The 27377-nt window shown below is 40.2% G+C and overlaps 2 protein-coding genes across 4 annotated transcripts in view; both read left to right on the plus strand.

The window, feature by feature from the left end:
* The first annotated feature begins 2 nt into the window (after positions 1–2).
* Positions 3–15554, plus strand: hmg20b (high mobility group 20B). 3 transcript variants are annotated; one of them, XM_080431791.1, is made up of 9 exons: positions 3–121; positions 6951–7039; positions 8562–8762; positions 9721–9841; positions 12131–12183; positions 12287–12353; positions 13469–13684; positions 13772–13904; positions 14571–15554. In XM_080431791.1, exons 2-9 carry the CDS (start codon positions 6956–6958, stop codon positions 14581–14583), a joined length of 888 nt encoding a protein of 295 aa, XP_080287917.1. In that variant the 5' UTR covers positions 3–121; positions 6951–6955; the 3' UTR covers positions 14584–15554. The 3 variants fall into 3 exon arrangements, with proteins under 3 accessions (XP_080287917.1, XP_080287916.1, XP_080287915.1); XM_080431790.1 differs by lacking the exon at positions 3–121 and adding an exon at positions 3047–3083; XM_080431789.1 differs by lacking the exon at positions 3–121 and adding an exon at positions 3260–3335.
* A 7718-nt stretch (positions 15555–23272) lies between these two features.
* The window catches only part of unc13a (unc-13 homolog A (C. elegans)), a gene marked incomplete at both ends in the record, with an annotated part of 82680 nt that continues 78575 nt past the window's right edge, over positions 23273–27377 (plus strand). The window contains 2 exons of the mRNA XM_080430642.1: positions 23273–23384; positions 27290–27319. Of these exons, the coding sequence (XP_080286768.1) occupies positions 23273–23384; positions 27290–27319 (142 nt within the window). The remainder of the gene's footprint in view (positions 23385–27289; positions 27320–27377) is intronic.

The following is a 27377-nucleotide window of genomic DNA, read 5'->3' on the forward strand; positions in this document are numbered from 1 at the left end:
CTCTTGCTCTGCTGCTTGCTGGGATCAACAAGCAGCTACAGACAGCAGCGCCTCGTTCAGAGACATGGGAATGAATGATGACATGTTGATGTGAAGCCACATGCACGGTTTAACTCACTGGGTGTGCAAATCATGTGACCAAATGTAACCCATGTTATTACACAGTGGTGGGAAAAGTACTACATTGTTTTTTACTTAAGTAAAAGTACCAGTTCTGCAATGTAGAAATACTCTGTTACAAGTAAAAGAATATGAATGAAGTATTGGCATCAAAATATACTTAAAGTACCAAAAGTTAAAGTACGCATTGTGCAGAATGTCCCATTTCACAAGGTATCATATTATGTATAAAATGTATTAAAATCTTTTGAAAATAGCAGATCTACAAGAAGTGGTAAATGTATGTTTTGTAATAACAATTAAAATCTACAAAGTAACTAGTAACTATAAAGTTGTCGAATAATTGTAGTGGAGTATATTTGCCCTCAATATTTGCCTCTGAGATGTAGTGGAGTAGAATTAAAGTAATGAAATGTGGACCTTCTTCAGTAAAGTAGAAGTACCTCACAATTGTACTTGAGTACAGTAGGCTACTTGAGTAAATGTACTTAGTTACTTTACACCTATGTTATTACATTTGTACTCTGAAGTTAGGAATGAACAATAAAGTATCACTGAGGATTTTTACTGTGTTGATACAATTGTAACCATGTTACACACTGGGAATTAACAACAGATACCTTTTGTCAATTCTTAAGATGATTTATTGTGTCTTAAGGCGGTGGTGCTCAACCTTTTCAAGCCGCGACCCCCCAAAATAATCATATTTGAACTGGGACCCCCCAAAATAATCATATTTGAACTGCGGGACCCCCCAAAATAATCATATTTGAACTGGGGACCCCCACCCTGACAAGCACTTGGAATCGATCTACAAGCTCACATTGGGAGGCGTTGTGAGCTTGTAGATCGGCTATTTCCAAATGTTTTGCTTCATTCTTATATTATTTGGCCAATGTTTGACCAGTTATATAGTATAGTTTGTTGATTACTTTTGATGCAGTAATGATCTTTTTCTTTTCTTTCTTTTCTTTTTATTTTTGAGGTATTAAAATGGTCTTTAAAGTCCTTAAATTGTCACTTCACTGTCATCTGGGGACCCCCCATTGCCCCAACATCATATGGGGGGGGGATCCCGACCCACAGGTTGAGAACCACTGTCTTAAAGGGCTGCTTATGAGCAAACATTCTGACATTATATTTCCACCATCCCCTGTCACGCAGAGGTCGGCTGTGCTGGCTTGTCCTTGTGTAACCTGCTGCCATGGGCAACGGTGTTAAGTAAACGTATGGTATGACTCATATCATTTTAGATAGTCGTTTGCAGTGGTCAGTGGTGCTGGAAGTCGATTTTTTTCCAAATTGCTTTCACATTTTTTTTTAGATTTTTTCACCCTTTTCACATTTTTTCACCTTTTTCAACAAATATTTTATTCCCCAAAGTTAAATACATAATTGTTTTTAATATATATGTGTGTGTATAGACTTTAAAAATGATATGTATTTTTTTAATTTACAACAAAAAAAAATATATATATATATATATTTATTTATTTTCTTCCCACCACCAGGGGGGCTACAGCCCCCATAGCCCCCCCTTCCCGCGCCACTGGCAGTGGTGTAAGTACATACTCAAGCACTGTATTTGTATAGGGTAAGTGATATTTTTGGGTATTTCTTTTTGTTTTTGTTAAAAGGTTAAAGTACTACTATATTCTGATAGCAATCATTGCTACAGAGCGTTTGTTCATTTTCTGTTTAATAAAGAGCTGGAGACACATGGAAGACTCCTTTTACTGAACAAACACTCTATAGCAATAGACCACTTATTTGTTTACCAACATTGAGACTGGACGCACAGGTGATTGTTTCATGCAATCAATTTCCAACATATTGTTTTGGGGTTTCGCTGGTTTCAGTTCATTCAACGTCCTCTTGTGTGTTGGCTAGTGAGGCGCGTCCTAGCGAGACATGACAGAATGGGTTTCATTTGGTGCCGGTCTGCGCGCGCATACTGGTTCTTATCAGTGTGACCGCTGTGACGTCGTCTGTTAAGGGGTCTATGAGTAGGCCTACTATCAGAATATAGAGCTATTTAACCTCTAACCAAAGTAAATCACTTACCCTACCTTTTAAGTAGAATTTTCAATACTTTTACTTCTACTCCACTACATCTCAGAGCAGGCAAATATTGTACTTTTATCTTTTGGTACTTTAAGTACATTTTGATACCAATAATTGTGTTCGTATATAATAATATATATAATTATTATATACATATATATAATAAGTTAACAAACATCGGCTCCAGTGGTAAATAATTGTTTGCGTTTTTTCAACGAAGCATAGTGAGAAAATAAACAAATGCAATTATAAAATGTGTAAAATTGTAAATAAAATAAAATAAAAAAGAATGTTACGGCGTAAAAATGAACACGTGTGTTGGTAGAATGAACCAACCAATCGTCAGGGCGCTATGGTATCAGCCAGTGTTGCCATGTCCGCTTATTACAAGCGACTTTGGGCTTCTTTTTCTCTAAAGTTGCTTGTGAAGGTAGTTTCAGGTTGTGGTCTTTTGGGCTTGAACTAAGTGTAGTTGCTTATTTAGGCTTGTTCCCAAATGTTTTAATTATTATTTAAACCAGTGGTTCTCAAATATGTCCATACATGTTTTGTGCCCAGAGAGCATTTGTGTTGTTAAAAACATATATATATATTCCAAAATATTCCACATTTTATTGCAAGAGATATGAAAATAGCAGATCTAGGACTACACTATGGCCGATCTACAAGATCACAACGCGTCGCGATACGACGCGTTGTGAGCTTGTAGATCGGCCATTTTTAAATGTGGCCTAGTTGCTTCTTTTGGTGCTTGTTTTCCTTAACCTCGCGTCACCAGCCTTTCCACCTATGTTTTCCTAGACCTGTTTGCTTGTTTCTCTCGCTAAACCTGGCAACGCCGGTATCAGCCAATCAAATGTGAGCTCCTCTTCCTGTTTGGGTAAGAGGTTCATCATAAGGTGAGTAACATAATGTTTTCTACGGCTAAAAGTAGACATTCTTTTTTTTTTGTTACGAAAAAAGCTCTGATTTGCGTGCATAAACATCCACCCACTCTCTGTCTAAATAATATGAACCGTATACGTGCTGTTTCTCGTAAGCGATCGCATTCGATCGCCGTATTTTCCATTGTCCGTTGCATTTATGTCCCATGCGAATTGCAGTCTACGGGACACTGCGGGGAGAGCCTCTTTCTTTGGTGTTTCGACCAGGTGGGCGTGGTTTTGAGGCATAGTTTTTGTGAGAATAATAATATAAATCCCTTTACTGGTATTTACACTCTGAAAGGTTAACACATTGAGCTGGTCACTTCTTATAAATACCTGGGCCTTTGGCTAGATGCCAAGCTCTCATTTAAGGTTCATATCGAGAACCTAATCAAAAAATTAAGAGTCCTGTTTTTCTTTTTCCAGTAGAAAGACTATAATTCAATTTGTAATAATGTATGTTTTTGACTATGGGGATATATTGTATATATGCATGCTTCACTCTCCACACTGAAGCCTCATGAAGCGTACTAATGGAACCTCTCAGAGTTAAATTAACATTGATTTTACAATATAAATTGGGGTCTCAGAGATAGAGATGCCATTAAATGGGGGTCCGTAGCCTAATGCATGTCAAACTGGGGGTCCTTGAAATTTAAATGGTTGAGAATCACTGCTAGAGCCGTAAAAATCTTCTCTTATGGGGGGGTCCCTGGCATATCTTTTCAAATGGGGGTCCGCGGGCTATTAAGTGTCAATTTGGGGGTCCTTGACATGAAAAAGTTTGAGAACCACTGATTTAGGGTGCTTCTCGAGGAGTCGGTGACAAAGATTAAGACGAGACCAGATCAAGTTGAGACCGCGTCTACTGTTGTCCTAGTAACAGCAGATGTTGTCCACGGTGAAAGAACACGTAGCTGTCCTCGTCAATGCCTGTTGTTTTTTGTTTTCATATCACAATGTCAAAACATACCGATCTGATTCTTGTTTGGATGAAGAAACGTCAGACAGACGAACACTCACGTTGCGTTGGGCGCTGGCTCTCCGTTGGTTTTGTTGTTGTTGAGAAACAGGAAGACTCTTTCCTGTGTCAGTCTCTCTAACAATAGATTTAAACGTTTTATAAATGCTACTATTCGCCATTGGAGTCATTGTGTGTAAGGTACAATATCTATTCAGCCCATTTAAAGCGTGGAAATAAACGCATCAATGAATACATAAATAAATAAATAATTGTTTATCCCCTCGGGGATTCGAACCACTCCCAATGTCAGCATAAATTCACCAGACAGGTGCTTACACCAGTGAGCCATTCTTCTCACAACAATTGCGTACCGTTAACAACTCATACAGTATACAACCAGCCATTAAAAAAACAAAACAGACATGGTCGCCAGATCAACTTGAGACCTCAAGTCACCACGCTGATTTTATTTTACTGGTCTCTAACACACGGCTGTTTAGTACAGATTTGTTTCTCAAATATCTCACCATGATCATCTATTATTCATTATGTTATAGGCTACTTAGAAATAGTAAATATGACGCATGATAGGTTAGATAAACTGTTCGTTTATGATCAATGGTAGGCCTAATGATCAATGGTTATTTATATTGACCAGATCTGTAGAGGGCGCAGGTGAGTAATTTAATACTCACCTGCAATACATATTTTATTTTCTGCACAAAAAGTGTATTATACAGAGAAGGTGGTGTGCTGAGATGTAACCCACCGTGGAGAATAGTTTTTCAGCAACACAAAACAGCCTTTGTTTCGATGAGTAGCAAAATCGTTTTCTTTAGTTTTACTACAGTTGGAGACCTCGCACGGTAGTGGAATTTGCAGTCAATGGGAGGAGCACCGCTCCTAACGGAGACCAGAGCTCTAAATGGACATGCCTTGAAATGCCATTTTCTGTGCAGCGACTGCAACTGTATCTTAAACATACTATTTCCAGGTGATTAGATTACATAAACATTAGCTTCAATAATTTGTAGGACATTTAAAATTGACTGGTCAATAATCACGTCACTGTAATGTGGGGTTTCAGACACTTTTGGCCATATTTTCTCTATAATTGGTCATGTTATAAACAGTTTATCTAACCTATATCATGCGTCATATTTACTATTTCTAAGTAGCCTATAACATAATGAATAATAGATGATCATGGTGAGATATTTTAGAAACAAATCTGTAGTAAACAGCCGTGTTGGAGACCAGTAAAATAAAATCAGTGTGGTGACTGAGGTCTCAAGTTAATCTGTGACCATGTCTGTTTTGTTTTTTAATGGCTGGTTGTATACTCTATGATTTGTTTATGGTACCTATTTGTTGTGAAAAGAATGGCGCACCGGAGTAAGCGCCTCTCTGGTGTATTTATGCTGACATTGGGAAGAGTTCGAATCCCAGGAGGGAATGAACATTTATTTATATATTTATTAATTCATTGATGCGTTTATTTGCACGCTTTGAATGGGCTGAATAGTGATTGTACCTTACACATGTTGACTCCGACTCCAATGGCAAATAGTTGCATTTATAAAACGTGTAAATCTATTGTTAGAGAGACTGACACAGGAAGTGGTTGTCTTCCTTTTCCTCAACAACAACAACAAAACCAACGGAGAGCCGTCCACAACGCAACGTGAGTGTTCGTCTGTCTGGCGTTTCTTCACCCAAACAAGAATCAGATCGGTATGTTTTGACATTGTGATATGAAAAAAAAAACGGCATTGACGAGGACAGCTACGTGTTTTTTTCACCGGGGACAACATCTGCTGTTACTAGGACGACAGTAGACGCGGTCTCAACTTGATCTGGTCTCCTTACAATTTGAAACAGGACACACTATACTAGTGACTGCAGTCACTGCACCTGCTTCATGTAACTCTATTGCATCTGTGACACTGTAATATGATTCAAATGTTTGTTATTGTTTTTCATCATGTATGTATTGTATTTTATATGCTGTTATCAGGGCGTCCTTGAAGAAGAGAGCTTGAGTTGCGCTCAATGGGCTTCCCCTGAATAAATAAAAGAAAAAGAAAGGTTCATGCATATAACCACGCCCACCTGGGCGAAACACCAAAGAAAGAGGGTGTCCCTGCAGCCTATACACTTCGTTGCACGGCGGTGTTGCATGCGCCGACAATAACCGATCTGCAAGCTCACACAACGCGATGCGACGCGTTATGAGCTTGTAGATCCGCTATTTTCTATGCATGACCGAAAGCAGCCATAGCGTTGGTGAGCTGGTACTGGGCAGATTAAGTTACAAACTATAGCCCTTCATTTTTCTAATGAGCAGCGAAGCGTCGCTAGCTAGCAGTGGTGTAAAGTAACGAAGTACATGTACTCAAGTACCGTACTTAAGTACAATTTTGAGGTTTTTTTTTTACTTTATTGGAGTAATTCCAATTTTCAGTACTTTTACTTTTATTCCACTACATCTCAGAGGCAAATATTGTACTTTTACTCTACTATAATTATTTGAAAACGTTAGTTACTAGTTAGTTTGTGGATTTCGATTATTATTACACAACATATATTAACTACTTGAGCCCTGTATACAATACATTTCGGCCGTTTGAAAATAGCCAATCGCATGCATTGTGAGCTTGTAGATCTGCTATTTTCAAAAGATGTGTATACATTTTAAAACTTGTGAAATGGGACACTGCATAATGAGTAGCCTACTTACTTGGTACTTTAAGTACATTTTGATACCAATTCCTTTTTTACTTTTACTTTTTGAATTCCGGACTTTTACTAGTATTTCTACATTGCAGTATTGATATTTTTTACTTAAGTAAAACATACTTTTTCCACCACTGCAGGGATCATGGGAGGAGTGAAACAGGAGCAGAGTGATGCACCTTCCCAACCCAAAGGTACACATCCATCTGAGCCAGCAGCACCAGAAGAGGTGAGGATTTTTTTTTTTCACTTTATAAGGTACATATCTTATGCCAGTGGTTCTCAACCTTTTCAGGCCTCGACCCTCAAAATAATCATATTTGAACTGGGACCCCCCCCCCAAAATAATCATATTTGAACTGGGACCCCCCAAAATAAACATATTTGAACTGGGACCCCCCACAAAATAATCATATTTGAACTGGGACCCCCAAAATAATCATATTTGAACTGGGACCCCCCAAAATAATCATATTTGAACTGGGGACCCCCACCCTGACAAGCACTTGGAATTGTAGGCATTACATTTAGTTTGACTCGGTTCCACAGATAAATATTGTGAAAATAGACGATCTACAAGCTCACGCCTCGCAAAGTGAAATCGGCTATTTCCAATTTTTTGCCTCTTTCTTAGATTTTTCATTTGGCCAATGTTTGACCAGTTATATAGTATAGTTTGTTGATTACTTTTGATGCAGTAATGATCTTTTTCTTTTCTTTCTTTTCTTTTTCTTTTTCTTTTTGAGGTATTGAAATGGTCTTAAAAGTCTTTAAATTGTCACTTCACTGTCATCTGGGGACCCCTCAACATAATATGGGGACCCCCCTGGGGGTCCCGACCCACAGGTTGAGAACCACTGTCTTATGCAAAATATCATAGCAGTTTTGTTTCCCATTGATTCCAAGGTAGGAGTATGTGTACATAGTGGTATTTTTTCTCTGTATTTTTATGTTGATTTTTGAACTGTTTGGTTGCTACTATATATGTCTATGAAATTAATTCAAGGACCCCAACGGAAACAAGTCCGCAAGGACTTTTTTGGTCGGACCTTTTAGACAAAAGTATTATAAATGTAACTGTGTTGTTTTACATTCTTTTGCCTAATAAAAATTTCAATCAATCAATCAATCAATGTAGACTAATATAGTACTAAATAAAGAATGCATTAGGCCAGAGGTATTCGACATTTTTCATGCCAAGGACCTCTGAGCTGAGAGAGATGAAGCAGGGACCCCCACTACATACTGTATAAAATTGTGTTGTCATAGATCTGTCATAGGTCTCACAGATTTCATAGATAGCTTTATAAACTTGTTTGACAGCACTGTCATACTCATACTGTAAGTGTTGTATACATTAATGTATTTTGTTTATTTAAGACATCTAACCACTTAAACCCTCATTACTTAGTAAACATGTCGTACTTGGTTTGCTCCTTTTCCCCTCTACACCAAACCTCTCAAGTTCACAAAGGCTCACAGTGCGAGGCGTTGTGAACTTGTCGATCTGCTATTTTTGGCTAATCTTCCCCTCAGAATAGGGATGTTGAGGTTCATACTATCACACAAAGATTTGGCGGACCCCTATATTAACTCTGAGGACCCCCTAGGGCTCCCGGACCCCCTGTTGAAAACCCATGCATTAGGCTTTATGTTTGTTAAAGAATTTAATCTCAAACTGCAACAGTGCCTAAAACAGTGCTTAACAACCCCATATCTACGTGATAATACATTTTTCCCTAACCCTGTAGCCAAAGAAGAGAGGATGGCCAAAGGGGAAGAAGAGAAAGAAGGTGCTGCCGAATGGTCCCAAGGCACCGATAACGGGATATGTGCGGTTCTTGAATGAGCGACGCGAACAGATGCGATCCCAGTACCCCGAGTTGCCTTTCCCAGAAATCACAAAGAGACTTGGAGCAGAGTGGAGTCGACTAGCTGCTGGTGACAAACAGGTATAGCCAATGTAGATTCACAGATACTGGCCGTGTTTTAAAGTGTTTATGCAAAGTTTCACTTCACTGTGATCATAGAAACTTAGTGCTATGCTGTGGTGGTACGGGACTCATAATCCATTTGCCCCAAATCACACTTATAATCAAGTAAATAATTCTGTCTTGTCTTGATTTTCAAATATTATTCCACAATATGTAGTCAAACATCTTGAATATCTTTATTAGCCGAATTTGGTAATTAACAATTACACATGTTTCAAAACCAAACCGTGTGCGGCCACGTCACTGTGACTCAGGCATAACCATAAACAAACCGGACACGCCCATATATAGGCATATATGGAGATCTAGTTGTCCAGAGCCACAGGTCCGACCGCTATGCCCATATATGGTCATGCAGCTCTATAACAGTGACAGCAATGGTACAAATAATTAAAATAATAATAATATAGGCTACAGTAGTATTCTTTTTTAAATTCTTCTTTTTGTAATCACTTTAGGCCTTTCGTTGCATAGTTAGGGCATCAATATTATAGCCATATCATGATATTAGACGATGTCGTCTGTGATTTTGGATATTGTACTATTGTGATATGGCATAAGTGTTCTTTTCCTGGTTTAATTTTATCGGTACTCTGTATTGGCGAATACACAAAATTAAGTACTAGTACTTGTCCTGAAAAACAAAAGTTCTTAGTTAGAAAATCTGCAGGTCAGACTTTAAAAAAAACGGTAATCAGTATCGGCCAAGGATTTTTCAATCGGTGCATTTCTATCTGTAAGAGTTAGTTTTGCACACAATGCCTCACTACATATCAAACCAGGCAAAGTGCAGAAAAATAAATGCAGGACCTCCCGACATCCCGCCGTCTCTCCATATTTGGGCAAGACTGACGTTGAAATCAATACGATGCTTAATGCTATCATGAAATCAGGTGTGTTGTTTGTGTGCTGACAGCGCTACCTGGACGAGGCAGATAAGGAGAAAGAACAGTACGCCCGGGAGCTAAAAGAGTACCAACAGAGTGAGGCCTACCAGATCACCTCCGCTAAGATACAAGACAAGAGGGTCAAGAAAGGTAAAAAAAAAATGCCATTCATTTGGTTTTCTGTTTGTCTTTTGGTTTACAGCCATCATCCACTCACCTACTGTACTGATTGTACAGATGAACACACTCCATGGCAATTTAGTTAATTTTCCTTTTATTTATAATAAATCATGCTTGGATTTTAAGTTATTCTCTCTTTTTGTCTGCTCTCTGAGCCAGGTTCATGATAAAGAGCAAGCTAAAGCCTCTTTCATTCATGGGGAGCTCAGGTGGCGCAGGGGTAAAGTACGTTCCCACCACCGCAGGGTCTAGAGACCGCCGCGGCCCTTCTTGGGGGAATGATCTCCATTGTAAGCCAATGCTATTTGACCTAAATTAGCTTATATAGTTTGGCAACATTATCCAATCATGTTTTGTTTGTTTCTCTCCCCAAGAGGCTTGAAATATTCTGAGTATTTTCATACTAAGCTGATATGTTTTGATGAGCCATGATTTTTGACCTGCTGATTTTGTTGACATCTCTCTTCCATCAATAAATCAGATGGAAGAGAGATGTCAACAACACATGTGGAATGTGGATGTAACCTGACAGCAGGTCGGAGCAGATACGCTGTAGTTACAATCACGCTAATAAAAAAAATATCAGCCTTGTGTGGAAATGCTCAGAATTTCTCCAGCTTGTTGGAGATACAATAAAATAAATCTATTGGATAGTGTTGTTAAACTATATAAGCTATATATATATATATATGTATATATATATAAATAGCTTAGACTTACAATGGAGATCATGACCCCGAGAAGGGGGTGGCGGTGACGCATTTGCCGATCGGATCTATACGAACACAATTGGCCGTGTTCGGGGGTGGGAGGCCAGGCGGCGAGGGCGATCTTTGTCACTGCACGGCCACGTCCTCATACGGCTGGGGTGGCACCTGTAACTGGGAATGGTGAATGTGAGGAGTAGGGTTAGGAGTGGGGTGGGGGATAAAATAATTGGCTACTCAAAGTGTCGTACGACATGACAAAACAAATGTAACTGGAAAAAATTGCAGGTGTATCTTTCCTTTTTTCATTTGTTTGAATTTTCGTTGTTGTTGAACTATGCGTTGCACAACAAGGTATCACCGAAGCATGAATTAAAGGTTATCTAAGTGATATTTTTTAGTTAAACAAAAAGTTAAAGGGCAAGACCACTTTGGTAGAGGTTTGGGTTGTGTGGTTACCTTGCCATGATGTAACTCCAAAGGTGGATAAGAAATCAAAAATAATTGCTCCATTAGAAATTGATAATTCAAAATATGCTCCTCATTGACTAACATTGTACGGTAAAACAGCTCTCAAAGTCACTCTTTAGCACGTAAACCAACACAAACAAAGCTGATTCAGACATTATAGAACATCACCCAACCCAGTACTGTTTATTTTTATAATAAAAATGTCAACTTCCTGCTGATTTTACTATTTGAAGATCCGGATCCGCGGAGCCAGTCCGTGTTTTCTTCTTAATAAAAATAGCAAAATCAACAGGAACATTTTTATTCAAAAAAAATATCAGTACTGGGTTTGGTTATGTTCTATATTGTCTGAATCAGCTTTGTTTGTGTTCGTTTACGTGCTAAAAGAGTGAGAGCACTTCCAATTTCACTGTAACCTGTATGAGTTCTCTCTCCTGATTGGATATAATTGTTTCCCTGACCTGAACATTTATTTTCAGAACTGGAGAGACGGGGAGACCCCTGTTACTGAACAAACCCCCTATAGCAGCGGTACTCAAACTATGGGTCGCGACCCTAAGTGGGGTTGGGACGGTAACGGTGTTGAAATATCTTTTCAGTTGCATTGGCAACTGAATTTTTGCTGTTGTTTTTAATAAAGAAAGGAAGGAGCGGTGTGACTCAGCACCTTGCGATGAAAAGTTGAAAAAAACTTTGCACGTGTAAGGGGCTGTGTCCAAAGAGAGCGTTTTTTCAGCTGCCAGCACATGATATCGTTGTTGTCGGGCAGAAACCTCTTTATCTCCATATTTTAACTTGTTTTTTCGTAAATGAATGCCTTACTTGATCATACTACAGCGTCACACAAAAGAATCAAAAGTAGCAAGATCTGCAAGCTCGTTTTGCTATTTTTGAATTTGAATCCTGAAAAGTAACAGTTTTGGACATTCCACCTGACAGAGACATAACCCCTAAAAAAAAAACTTGGAAAATGCGACATGCGGCTCAAGAAGGGAACGCATGCCATAGGAAAACAATGGTTTTGCTGGCGATGTGATTCTGGCGACCCCCGGCCTAACTCATGTTTTTTGTTTTTTTTCAGAGGACTCTCCATCAGTCATTATCAATGCTACCGCCACCTCAGCATTACCAAAGGTACACAAACGATCCTGCGACTCTTGGTGTTACTGTATATATTTATATTATTATAAACATGCTGGGAGGACCTTTTATGAATGTACGATTGTTGTTCATGTAGGCGTCTGAGCTGCCCGGCAGATTTGACATCCCCATCTTCACGGAAGAGTTCCTGGATCAGAACAAAGGTAACAAAATAAATAGTGTCTGAAAAATAAAAGTGTTCTTCTAGCTGCTGGTTGTTAAACACAATGTTTCCAAGACAAGCTGTCTGGTCGGATTAAATGTAAATTAAACCATGTTAAACATGACCCTTATACTAGATGACGTGTGTGTGATGTTCTAATTCTGCAAAGCATATACACCGCTACCCCATGCGGTCTATTAATCCCATTGTTCTGTTGGGTGAAAATATGACATGACGCTTCCCAATGCCTTTGTTGTGTCAAGAGCACACAATGGAAAATCACTACCAGCCGACATACTGTATTAGTCTCATATGGTCAGACCCATCCATCTTACATGATCAATTCCAGTGACACAAGGGTCTACAATGCATTTCACCCGTTAAGACCTGAAGCCGATTCCACAAATGTCTTCTAAATCCCAACAGTATTCTGAAAAACTTATGTTTCTGTATCAGTGGTTCTCAAACTTTTTCATGTCAAGGACCCCCAAAATGATGTGTATTTGGCCGCCGACCCACATCTCAAAATAGTTTAGTTCCAGGGACCCCCAGAAGCAAAGATTTGAGATAAAGATATTTGCTTTAAAATAATAAATATTCAAAGATTTGCACACATTTTCACGATTTTTAAAAAATAGCAGATTTTTTTTAGCAGAATACAAGCTCGTAGTGCGGCACTCGCAATTATGAGCTTGTATATCTGCTATTTTTGAATAGTCTAAGTGTAAAATATAGCTTTTTTAGCTCAAATAAAAAAATGACACAGATGCGTTCCCGGTCTTAATGGGTTAAAGTCAGCATGTCTGGGTTTTGCCATAGAAAATCTCATATTTTTGCATATTTCGCATATTGCCGCATATTTCACAACTGTCCGCATATTTCGCAACTTTCCACAATTTCACCGCATAAAATTGCAAAAAAAAAGCAAAATAAGGATTTTAGCCCGCATAATCAAGAGTTTTAGCCCGCATAATGAAGGATTTTTGCCCGCGTTTTTCTGGAGGGTCTAACTATAATTGCCGCATGTCAGAATTTCACGTCCTCATAATAGAACAATAGGATTCACATCAAACGTTAGCGAAGCTCACCTGTAACATCTTCTGTCTCTGTTCTCAGCTCGAGAGGCTGAACTCCGCCGGCTGCGTAAGGCCAATATAGAGTTTGAGGAGCAGAATGCGGTGCTGCAGAGGCACATCAAGGACATGTACAACGCTAAAGAGAGGCTGGAAGCGGAACTGGGACAGGACGAGCTTCGTACCCAGGCGCTGCACAAGCGCCTTATGGCAATAAAACACACACTGGTCAGCAGCCTTTCCTCAGTCCCTCTGCCAGGTGAGCTGACCACTGACTTTATTAATATATTAATGTTGAAACTGAGGCTTTCTTTTTACCTTTACCCTGTTTCTACCTTTACATCAGGTACAGGTGAGACCCCATCTCTAGGGAACTTGGATACATACCTGAGCCGTCTGAGTGTCGTGCTTGAAAGCAACCCTCACAAGCACCGTGCTTTCCTCACCCAGCTCCGAGAGGTCCTGGCTCATCTGGACAGGTAACTGTACTCATGGTCATGTTATGAATGTTCGTCTCGTATGGTCGTGAGCTGTGATTTGCACATGTTCATAAAGTGATACTTTACATGAAGGGATACTTTATGAACACCAAATACTGGTTAAGAAAAATAAATGTGTCTTTACCTGGTTGTACAGTATATTATGCTGGACATCTTCTTCAGCTAATCAATTAGTCTGGAGGGGAAAGCAACTGGTTGGAATAACGTGTTCCTTCCACGCGCTACGCCCAACCAGGGAAACTGTCCCCTGTCAGGTGACAAGAAGGTCAGCTGGCTCTCATGCATTGAAGGAGGCATGAGCTCGGCCCTGGGCTCCCTAGGTTGGCAGAGGGAAGGTAGTGCCCAGGATTACATAGACAATTGGCACTGGGTGTAAAAAAAAATGGCGTTACAAAATCGTGGGATAAAAAATAATAAAAAATAAATAAATTAGTCTGACATAAATAATTGCAAGAGGTAGTTTCACAAGTAAGATAATGACACTAGCTGTTTTTGGAACTTTTTGAATTGGCAAGTTCCCTCGACCTATAAATGAAAGAAAATGGGAATCGCTAATACTATCATCCATTTTATTAACCTTAATCTCAAGTTATACAGTTATACTGTATATTTATTTGTCTAACTTATTGTCAAACTTATTGTCAGTGAGAAACTATGAAGAAGTTGCAGCCATCCATCCATTCCCTGCCTATGATGTACAGATGACAGTCTCGGTGATGTTAGGTAAATACGTGCCATTCATCTGTAACATCTAAAGGACAAGACTGCAAAAAGTTCAAAACACCAACACATTGTCAATGTCCATTTGTCAATGAGCTGTATGGTACATGTGATCATGCAGAACTTGTATATTCTTGCACAGTATTACTTATAAGTGTAAGCCTATGTTGTTGGAGTGTGGAGAAGATGACAGTTACATTCAGGGAAGGAATTTAACCCATTAAGGCCTGAGTCCAATTCTTAAAATGTTTTCTAAAAAATATAAAATATATATTTTTCACGATTTTTCAAAAATAGCAGATCTACAAGCTCATAGCGCGGCACTCGGTGCCGAGCTTGTATATCTGCTATTTTTGAATAGCCAAAGAAATCTAAAATGACAGATGCGTTCCCGGTCTTAATGGGTTAATTAAACCCAACGCAGAAAATTCAGTTTTTATCATGTAGTACTTAACCTACTAAGTATATTTACACATATCTGTTATTTCAATTAATTTAAATGTAATGGAGTTTCTTTCTGAAATGACTGAAATGTAAGGTGTTTTGACCCTGAACTCTGTTTTTTGTATTCGCTGGTACCGTTTAGTCTCAGCCATAGGTTTTTATGGTCTGTGCAATAAGAGAAGCCTAGTTTACAGTACATGCCTTTTTTGGCGTTGTGCGTGAAATCATAGTTTCCAGATGGAAAGCTTAATCTGAAAAAAGGAGAGTGATAATTTGACAAAGTAAATAAATGAGGTCGTAGGTGTTTGACATGGTATTGTTGTGATGTTGATAAGTGCTTTGGTTTGGGTTTTGGGGGTTGGTTGTCTTTCTAAATTTGTTGAAGTTTGTACCATTTATTGAATAGAAAGAAATGTTAAATGAAATCACTTTACATCCATTTGCAATAAAAGTGAATTTAACTATTTCTTGTATTTTGTGGTCATCGTATTGGGTCTTATTGAACTTGTTCTAAAGTACTGGAGGTTTAGGTGGGAAAAGGTATTAATGCATTAATTGACCCATTTTTGGCGGGAACCCCTATTTGTGACTATACCGTTCAGGACGGGAACCCCTTTTGGGGTTCTTGTTGCTATGTAAAGTATATAGCAGCATACATTTGTTGTAATCTTTGAATAAATATTTGTTTTTCAGTTTTTCAGAAAACTTAGAAGGCATTTTTCGAATCGGCCTCAGGTCTAAATGGGTTAAGTCATAATTATTTCTTAACCCATTAAGACCGGGAACGCATCTGTGTCATTTTTTATTTTATTTCTTTGGCTATTCAAAAATAGCAGATATACAAGCTCATAGCGCGGCACCGAGTGCCACGCTATGAGCTTGTATATCTGCTATTTTTGAAAAATCATGTTTTGTTTTTTTCAAGCTAACTTTTTAACTCAAATCTTTTCTTCTGGGGATTGTTCAAATGTCTTTTAAATCCTAATCCTAATCCTATGTCGCTATAATATCAGTGGTTCTCAAACTTTTTTCATGTCAAGGACCCCAAAATGATATGTATTTGGCCATGGACCTAGCCTGGCTCCACCCCCTGAATCGTTTCCCTGACATTCAGGGTCTGGTGACGCTGTCGAAGGCGGGTGTTTCTCGGTTGAAAATCTGTACGACGAATCGGGATAATCCAGTATGAACCAATCGCCAAAGAGTCTTTGAAAAAAAAACTTTGGCCACGCCCCCATCTCAGAAATTGGCTGCATTGAGAGGGCTTTCAGACTGAATAATGGAGTGAAACAAAATGAAAATACAGGGTGAGTGTCAGGCTACCATGGACCCCCATCTCAAAATATTTTGTTCCAGGGACCCCAGAAGCAAAGATTTGAGTTCAAAATGTCCCTTTAAAATACTATATTCAAAGATTTGCACACATTTTCAAGATTTTTCAAAAATAGCAGATTACATGAGCTTGTAGATCTGCTATTTTTGAATAGCCAAAGAAATCTAAAAATTTCACACAGATGCGTTCCCAGTCTGAATGGCTCAAGCTTGTAGATCTGCTATTTTTGAAAAATCATGAAAAGCTTCTGGGGGTCCCTGGAACAACATATTTTGAGATGGGGGTCCTTGACATGAAAAAGTTTGAGCGCCACTGATATAGAAACATACGTTTTTCAGAATACTTTGGGGATTTAGAAGACATTTGTAGAATCAGCTTCAGGTCTTAATGGGTTAAGAGATTAACATGTTTGGAGAAAGAGATAATGTCCACAAGCCAATACATTTCATGATTTATTTCTTTAAGCATACAATATTAACTGTGTGCTCTACGGGACAAAACATGCTACTAATGCTAACCGCAGACCTAATTTTAAATTTTAAACCCTATTGAAAAACTCAAAAAAGCATGGGCGATCTGAAGAGGGAACCCAATGTGAACCCTGGTTTTAAGGACTACAAACTATAGCACTCTGTTAGTTGCAGTTTTATTTAGGAGCTAGACTCAACATTAGCAACATTGACTTCCAGTAGAGGGAGCTGTTGAACCACACCAAAATGATAGCTGTTAAAACTGCACAAGTCGAAATCCTTGTTATAATGCAATCCAAGTATGGTCCTTGTATGTATGGTATCCAAGTATGGTTTAGAAAATGTATGCAGTCTTTATGATATAATTAGCCGTCATAATCTTAGTCATTATTTGTTTTGCCTTTTCAGTACATACAGTATATGAACTTGGACGTTAACAGTAATGCCCTCATATGTAGCATCTCTCATTTTAATTTCATTCAAATGTTGTGTAGTTTTTAGTTTATGAAAAATGTAATCTAAATCAGTAAATCTGTGAGCCCTCTCGCTTTAGCTCCTTCCACAAATAATGTATAGCCATTTCCAAGTTGGTAGATCTCTGGCTGGCTCATAAAGGGGTATGGATACTGACATTGTTTTGCATCGTGGTTACATGTACGCTACCAAAAGAAAGTTGGCCTACATACTCGCCTATAGGATTCCTTTTGTCAATATAAATTCATTTTAATACTGTAAAATGGACTGCATTGGATATAGTCTTGTCCTGTTTATGCAAACTGTGAACCTGTATTTTTTCCCTAGGCTGCTTCAGTGCTTATGTAACGCCTGGGATTCGAACCCGGGTCTCCCACGTGGAAAGCATCTTAACCACTAAGCCAAAGGGATATCCTTATTGCTCGGGGGAGATATTAGACTTTCAGGCCATCAGGCTGCGGTAGTAGTTAACCACTCTGTTACACTCACCCCCCCTTTTGACCTCCTCCCGCGGGGAAACCCGATCTGGGTCACGGCACCATTGTAACTCCCGGGATTCGAACCTCCCGGGTCTCCCACGTGGAAAGCCAACATCTTAACCACTAAGCCAAAGGGATATCCCTATTGCTTGGGGGAGATATTAGACTTTCAGGCCATCAGGCTGAGGTAGTCCGACTTGGATCAATGGAACTAACATAGTATACTTTAAGTTCTTATATGTATTGGTATCACAATGAAAACTCACTTTTTAAAGGTTTCAAAGAAAAAATACCCTGATCTTGTTCTTTTTTACATTAACCCCTTAAACCCCAGCATCCGTATTGTGGGGAAAGCTTTCGCTGAAAATAGCAGATCGACAAGCTCGCGCGACGCATTGTGAGCTTGTCGATCTGCTATTTTCAGCGAAAGCTTTCTCCACAATAACAAAAAACAGAAAAGACATTAGCATAGAGCCCTGAGGGTCTCCGTTCAACCATGTGGGGTTTAAGTGGTACATTTCTATCAATATTGTTCTTATCATTAAAATCTTCGTGTTTTGCCCGTTATTTGGGGGCCCACTTACAATTTCCCGGCCTGTTCAGAACAAATGTTTTAAATAGCAGATCTTGTAGATCTGCTATTTTTGAAGATTTTGAAAATGTGTGCATATCATTGAATATATATTTTTTAAATGAACATTTTTAACTCAAATCTTTGCTTCTGGGGGGTCCCTGGCACATTTTCAGATGGGGATCCGTGGCCAAATGTTTATCAATTTAGGGGTCCTTGACATGAAAAAGGTTGAAAACCACTGTTTTGAATGATGATGATGATGATGATGATGATGATGATGATGATAATGACGATATTGGGGTCAAACCATGTATTGAGGGGGTGGGAGATGCTCACACAACACAATCATGTGTTTCAGCATCGAGCTCTGCCCCCCCCCCCCTCCCCTCATCATCATCATCGCCTTGACGTCATTTTCGGTAGCTGTCCACAGAGCGGTGGTGCTGATGCTGAAAAGATGGCTGTGCGCTGGGGAGCAGAGAGCTGAAAAGAAGAAGAAGGGGGGAGGGAAACAGCTGTAAATTCACCCACATATAGCCTACATAGTAGTAAGCGGACAAGAGTCTCGGCACTGAGACTGTCTTTTTGTGAAGGGTGACAAGCCACGGTAGCTGTAGGCAAGTAGCGACGGTAGGCACCTCCCCCCCCCCACTTTAATACTGTTCGGGTTGTATTGAAGTGATCAGCTGCTCGACGGGAGCCGGTGGAACGAACGATCAAGGCTTTAGGTTTAGGTTAAAGACATGTCATTGCTCTGTGTCGGAGGTGAGTACAATACATTCGAGTTTAAAATCATGTTGGACTACTTCTTGCCGGTTCAAGTAACCTATTATTAGTAGCTTCAAGTCTTTTCAGCTCGTTGAGGGGAGAAATGTTTCAGATTATAGTTTATCGATTTGCACGGGACTATACTAACTGAATGAATGAATGCATGCATCCTACTTTTCGCTGGAGAAACGCTAATCCCGAAAAGGCAAACATCGATCAAATATGCGATGTCATTATTTCAACCACGAGGGCTAATTATAGCTTTGATTAAACCTCTCTTCTGCTGAATGGAGTCTCTCAAGGTCTCTATCCAAGCTGGTTTACAACTGAATCAATTAGTTTGATTGGAATTCTGGTTGTGGTCGCATGGATAGCTTTGGGTAGTCACAGCAACACACATTAAAACAAGTTAGACTACACTCTCAGTTACCCTACTTCATGCTCTTTTTATGTGTATGTATGAGTCGACAACATTACACTATCTGTGAATGGGCGTTTACTCTGTACGGTATGGGGTTTCTTTCGGCTCAGCCTGGCTGTCCTTCAACCACGTGATTGGCAATTCAAAGTGTTGATTATTTCGTGTGTTGCTTTATAGTGATTGGCAATTTACGCAAAGTAAGCTATAACGTGAATTAACGCCCAAGATGTAGTTTGTAATGCTGTTTAATCAGTGTAGGCCTAATGTTAATGTTGTTTGTGAGGTCTTAGATGTAGCTACCATAGTTGTTTGTCTGAGATCTCTCTCTCTCTCTCTCTCTCTCTCTCTCTTTCTCTTTCTCTTTCTCTCTCTCTCTCTCTCTCTCTCTCCAGAGAAACATAGTAGCCTAAAGAAAGAGGTGCCAAGAGAGATTTGGTCTCCAGAGCTTTGACTTCTCTTACTGTATGTCCATTCTTAACCAGAAAGAGCAGAACAACACTATATCAGTGTGTGTAGCACTGTTCTAGTCATAGAATTATACATCATTCAAAACCAAGTCAGTTTGTTTTAACTTTGTTGGCATTTATTTGGACATATAAATCTAGATACAGTCATTCAAAACAGATGTGCTTTGTGCTTGTGTTGTGGCAGTAGTGGCTCTGAGCCTAATATCACCCCCGGCCAATTAAGGAACAATACTTTTTTTAGCCTAGTGGATAAGATGTTGGCTTTCCACGCAGGAGAACCGGGTTCAAATTCCGGTCATTACACTTGTTTGATGCCTCAGTTAGTCATACCATATTTGACCCGTTCACTGCAGCATGGTAGCCTAGCCTGCTGTATAGCCCATGCTTACAGTTTGTCATTTCACAAACTAAAAACATAGCCTGTCTGCAAATGACAGAGGGTCACTGCGAACAAGGCAAGCCACCTGCTTCCATTTTGGTATAAGAACTGTTCCCTCTCGTGTCATTACAAAGTGTCCGGCTTTGTCAGACTGTCGAGCAGAAGAAATTGCGAAGCAGTATTTCCAGGGGCTTCTGTGGGTTTAATGAGAACTTGGAAAGGGCTTGTTGCAGAAACCTTGTATCTCGATATTTCAACTTTTTTTTCGTAAATGAATACCTTACTTTGACGTACAGAAGTGTCACACAAAAGTAGCCAAAAAATTGCCAATCTGCAAGCTTAGAAGAATTTGGAAAAACTAAAAGACATCTGTGGGTTTTATTGAACAAATGAAAAAAACAGGAGCTTGTGATTAAATAATAACTACATTGGATCTCATTGGAACACAGGTTCTTTTTTTCCCCATTTCCTAAAAAGTAACGGTTTTTGGACAAGGTTTCCCCGACAGCGACAATATGTGAGAGCTTGCCATGTTGCAGTCATCAGAGTGTCGGTGCCTTGTGCTGCGCACACACACACACACACACGCACACACACGCACACACACGCGCACACACACACACACACACACACACACACACACACACACACACACACACACACAGACAGTCTGGATTGAGAGACACATCCTCATAGTGGTCCCTTCATGTCCTGAAGCTTTGTTGTCATAGCAACCCCCAGTGGTGGGTTTTGGTCTCCGTTGTGCGTTTTCTCATTAGTTTAGTGTACACTACACTTCACCATAGACCTTGAGCGACGCTGGTATTATTGTCATATAATATATGGCAGGTTTCTGACGTCCATGAGGGGATATGACGAGAGCTGTTAACCTTCTTGGTCTGCGTGGTGAGATTCGTGTGGACTGTTGTTGCTGACGGGCTTCAGAACAACCATAGAATTGCAATACAATATGTATGTACAACACGCTGTATGTTAGGAATACTGAGGAGGTTTAGAACAACCATAAAAACAGCAGTATTTCACTGTCCTGTCGGAGTAGACCCTATAGCGTCATTATATTGTATTGTTGGGTAAAGGCTTAGCTGTGATGTGATAGGCAAAGGCAGAGAAACTGATCAAATAAGTTCAGTCGTGGTGAGCCTCCTATTCCTGCTCTGCCTTGTAGACACAGCAGTGGTGGAAGAAGTACTCAGATATTTTACTTGAGTAAAAGTACCAATACCACAGTTATAAAAATATTCTGTTACAAGTAAAAGGCCTGCGTTCAAAATGTTACTTGAGTAAAAGTACAAAATGTACTTAAAGTACCAAAAGTAAAAGTACTACAGATCTACAAGCTCACAACGCGTCGAGCTTGTAGATTGATCGGCTATTTTCAAATAGCCTAGACATAAAATAGGGCTAAAGTGGTTAATGTATGTTTTATAATGTAATAATTTATATCTGCAAAGTAACTACAGTAGTTACTAAAGTTTTCAAATAATTGTAGTGGAGTAAAAGTACGATATTTGCCTCTCAGATGTAGTGGAGTAAAAGCAAGAGTGTAGACAATTGGAAATACTCCAGTAAAGTAAAAGTACCTCAAAATTGTACTTAAGTACAGTATTTGAGTACATGTACTTAGTTGCTTTACACCACTGTTGTTGGGTAAAGTCTTAGCTGTGATATGATGAGGCAAAGTCATAGAAACTGACCAAATAAGTTCAGTCGTGGTGATGCTATTCCTGCTCTGCCTTGTAGACACAGTGAAAGAGTGCAAGAAACTTTCTAGGTAACTGGAAGAATACACCCAACTCCCTCAGTTACTTTACAAACGCCTTTACAAACAAGTTTCAGAGACTGGCCCTTATAGGAGACTTCTCCTCAAAAATAACACCTTCTCCTATACATGCATTATGCAAGCATTCGCTAGAGACTATTTAAATATGCATTTCGGATCATTAGTGAAGAATGTTGTGCGTCTGACTACAGACGAATATGATTTAGAATTGATTCCTCCTTGGCCAGCACTGTCTCCTTCAGAGACATTAGCATATCAAACATACAGCTATTTTTGTGCACGAAGGACAAATGATGTTGTCTAGCAATTGTTGGCTTTATCTGTCTCGTTAGTGTCCAGTGGACACCACCAATATATATGAGGGTATAAGGCACACTATTACTTTGTGACTTTATGCTACAGTATCTTTATAACCCTTTATAATGGATTTCTTATTGGGACCAAGTTAGTGACTGTGAGATATGGGGCAGTTTTATGACTGGCATATTCTAATCAATATTAATGTCAATGACATTAATACCCCTCTGGCATATAGAGTATGTGACTTAATATTATCTGACAGGGAAGGCAATATGAAATTTGCGGTAATGACTTTTCAGTCTTTTCAAACTGAGGTGTGTGTGTGTGTGTGTGTGTGTGTGTGTGTGTGTGTGTGTGTGTGTGTGTGTGTGTGTGTGTGTGTGTGTGTGTGTGTGTGTGTGTGCGTGCGTGCGTGCGTGCGTGCGTGCGTGCGTGCGTGCGTGCGTGCGTGCGTGCGTGCGTGCGTGCGTGCGTGCGTGCGTGCGTGAACATATTCTGTTGAGGGTTTACAGAAAATATGTGCCACTCAGGAAATATGTGCCACTACTCCCCTCGACATCCCCACACCACCCCCCAATACCAAGCAAAGCTGGATCAGTATTATGCCTGTGAGCTGAGAGTACCCCCACTCCCTTTTCCCACCCCCACACGGCACCCCCCCCCCCCAAACCCCTATCCACTGCCGTTACGCGAAAGTGGTTATTTTTAGTGTTGGGGATGCAGCTCACTCTGGCCAATGCTCGGCTGCACAGAGAGATTAATGGAGCACGAGGGAAAGCGATAGAAAGCGGAGCACACGTGCTCTCCTTCCACATGGCAGGAGGAGAGCGTAGGAGTGGACGAGAGAGAGAGAGAGAGAGAGAGAGAGAGAGAGAGAGAGAGAGAGAGAGAGAGAGAGAGAGAGAGAGAGAGAGAGAGAGAGAGAGAGAGAGAGAGAGAGAGAGAGAGAGAGAGAGAGAGAAGAGAGAGAGAGAGAGAGAGGGAATCCAGAGCGGGTGGGGATGGTGAGGCGAGTAGTGTGTGTGTGTGTGTGTGTGTGTGTGTGCGCACGTGCACGCGTGCGTGTGTGCGTGTGCGTGTGCGTGTGCGTGCGTGTGTGTGTGTGTGTGTGTGTGTGTGTGTGTGTGTGTGTGAGAGAGAGAAATAAAAGACAACTGGCAGCAGGAGTGGGTTGGGAGGTGTTGAGGAATTGATGTTGGAGCTTCTCTGAATTAGCCTTCGTAAGCAGCAGGAGGGTGAAAAGAGATCTCTCATTTGAGCAGCTCTTTTGTCAACTGTGTGCAGCTACTCCCCCCCCCCCCCCCCCCCCCCAAACCACCCCCACCCCCCCCGCCCACCCACCAGTAACTGCTTTGTAATTGTAGGCAGCTTGAATATAAGGAAGGGGGGGTTTTACCATGCAATCAGCAAAGGATTCACATCGACTACATTGTGACTGTGTGAGATATGGTGTGGTTTGATGACTGGCACATTCTGATCCATATTAGAATGTCTCTTCCACCTGCTTCACTCATCAAGAGGATGTACAGATGATATGCATTGTCCCTAAGGCAGGGGTCTTCAACAGGGGGTCCGGGACCCCTAGGGGGTCCTCAGAGTTACAGGGGGTCCGCCAAATCTTTGTGTGATATGATTTTTTTTTTACATTAACCACTTGAACCCTAACATCCCTTTTCTGAGGAGAACTTTAGCCAAAAATAGCAGATCTACAAGCTCGTAGCTTTTAGATCGGCTATTTTTAGCAAAGAGGTATAGGTGTAGAGGAAAAAAGAGCAGACTAAGTTAAAAAAAAAGTTTAATCTGAAACTGTTTTATACAATATAGAGGGGGTCCCTGCTTCATCTCTCTCTCAGCTAGGGGGTCCTTGGCCTGAAAACGTTGAAGACCCCTGTCCTAAGGGGGTCTTTAGTGGCGATACTATTTTTGGACGTCCGTTTTTCCGCATCGATTTTGATGCTTTCTTCCCCGTTGCTGAAAAGGGGAAGCGGTCCAGAAAAATCCTCTCCATCCAATCAATTAATTCAGGCTATACCATCAACTGCTCTGCGCCTTCAACTCCAAACAAATCCCTAATGGCTCTCACAAGACAAATTATTTGACACCCTTTAGCCTACTTAGTTTTTTGTGTTCACTCAAAAAGCATGCAACAGTAATGTTGTTGACTGTTTGTTGGGGGGGTATTTGCCAAGTAGATTTACACTGACCCAGAATTCATACTCTGCATTTATCCAATCCTAGCTATTAGGAGCAGTGAAGTGTCCGTGAGCAAGACACTTAAGCCTGATTTCATACTTACTGGTGTTGCATGCTGTAAATAGCAGATATACAAGCTCGCGACGCGTCACGTTCATGACGCGTTGTGAGCTTGTAGATCTGCTATTTACTGAGCACGACACCGGCACGCAACTACGTATAAATCAGGCTTTAACCCCCAGCTCCCTGGGTGCTGTGGAGTTTTTGAATTGAATAAAATATTTTATTAGGCAAAAAAATGTAACAGCACAATTACATTTATAATACTTTGTCTAAAAGGTCTGTCCAAAAAAAGTCCTTGCGGTCTTGTTTCCATTGGGGTCCTTGGTATTCAATTAATAGACTGTGGAGTGTGGAACTAAGCTGACAGGACACAAGCGGACTGCTGGGGAGGCGCAGTTAAGCTTCTGTTTATGGAGCAGCCGGTCAGTAGGTCAGGAGGAGTATCACTTTTTTTTCTGGTGCCCTCTAGGTCCCTGCCAACGTCCTGTTTGGATGTCAAGCAGTGTGTGTGATGTCTGCACTGCCAGTGTCACAGCCCTGTCCACAGAGGAGTGGCCTCTGAGGAGGTTCCCCACGGAATGGACTGTCATTTTTAAATGCTGCACCGATCTCTTCTTTCATTCTTTAAAAACATTTTTAAATAGTGATTTAAGCTCGTGTCGCATTGCGACGTGCTGTGAGCTTGTAGATCAGCTATTTTCACTATCTTTTTCACTAGCTTATAGATCTGCGACCGTATAGGTCTGTTTATAGATCTGCTATTTTGTGAGACACTGTTGTGAAGAACTAGGCTATTCATTTACTAAAAAAATATAAAAAGTTGAAATGCGGAGATTCGAGGTTTTCATGCAGCGATATGACGCTTCAGTCAAAATATCCAGGGTTTAAAAACCAGGGCTTTGAATATTAATGCCATGTCACTGTACATGCAACGGGGGTGACACAGGGTCAAATCAATAATGAATGGAGATTTATTTGGCTTAAAATGTTACTCTGCCACCTCCAGAGGTCCAGTGTTGATGATAGTGGTGGTCGCACAGAGATGATCCTATTGTGTGACACAAACTGTAGCACTGTGCTACAGCGCACGTATTTAACCCATTAAAATGTATGTTGCTATATCATATGGTTCTCAAACCTTTTCATGTCAAGGACCCCCATAATTAGGTGTATTTGGACGCGGACCCCCATCTAAAAATATTTAGCTCCAGTGACCCCCAGCCCAGAAGCAAAGATTTGAGTTAAAAATCTTCGCTTAAAAATAATACAAATATATATCCAAAATAGTAGATCTACAAGCTCGGCACAAAGTAGATATTTTTATGCTATTTTTGAATAGCCAAAGTATTAAATAATGGTTAAAGTGGTTCAAATGATTGTGATGCAATATGAACTACTTTTTCTTGGGACCCCCTGGAACCCCAAGGACCCCTGGGGGTCCCCATTGGAGAACCAATGTGCCATACAGCTCAAAAGGGAGAGAGTACCCGCACACTGCCTCTTGCACATTTTAAGAGAATATTTATTAGATGTAACAACGTTGTTATATCTAATAAATATCGGGTATCTCTCCCTTTTGATTTTAAATGCGTATCGCTTACGCACCTGCTCTGATACTGATACTGTGTGGAAGTCTTTTCCACTATATACTGTATATAGCTAAAATCTCAGACACAGATGCTTTCCTGGATCAAAACGCCCTATTGCTCTGTGAAGAACGGATGCTCCACAGAGCGTGCCCAAGCAGAATCCTTTCTCTAGCTAGTCTCTTTCACCATGTGCTAACAGCAGCCCTTCAGACTGGCTCTGGGAGGTCCTGACATCTATATCGCCTTGCCTTTGATATTGAGATTGTGGCATTCTGCACTATAACAGAAAGGAGGACTAGGCTAACTAGAGCTGACCCATCCTCCTCCCTCTGAAATGCCAGGCTTCTGTCAATCACCAGTCAACCATGCATGCATGCATGCGCATAGGCTTGAGGAAGAGGCATGTGTCCGTTACAGGGAAAGAGGCACATGAAGTTAGACGGTCCAATGTTTGTCAATGTGTGTCTGCTCCTATAGTGTCACCAAGACAACTATCTCTACAATTGTTTTTATTGTAAATTAATATATTATATAAAATCATATACAGTATATATTATGTAAAATATGGCGATTGTGGTTCTGAATGTGAGTGTGATTGTAATTCCAGTTGCAAGCCTGTACTAGTCCCCTGGAATAATTTCTTATTTTCAGAATTGATTCAGATGAATATTCATATACTGTGTCAAGATTTCCGCTTGAAATCTGTGAGAGACTTTAACGACAGCTTAAATTACTAAAAGACAAGCACCGTTTTGACACCGCTTGTTTTATGTAACAAAACGCTCATCTGAAAGTGGAAAAACACCACATAGTGTCTGAAGAAACAGATTGATGTTTTACTCTTAAAGCCCATTGTGACCATTGTGTTTCCTCTGTATCTGTCTTGCAGTGAAGAAAGCCAAGCTCGATGGACCCCAAGGTAAGTTCTCTTTCTTTACTGTGATGAGTGACATTGCCATCAATGCCATGTTTATCTC

The sequence above is a fragment of the Gymnoscopelus braueri genome, assembly GCF_963280865.1.
Source record: "Gymnoscopelus braueri genome assembly, chromosome: 6".
Lineage (NCBI taxonomy): Eukaryota > Metazoa > Chordata > Actinopteri > Myctophiformes > Myctophidae > Gymnoscopelus > Gymnoscopelus braueri.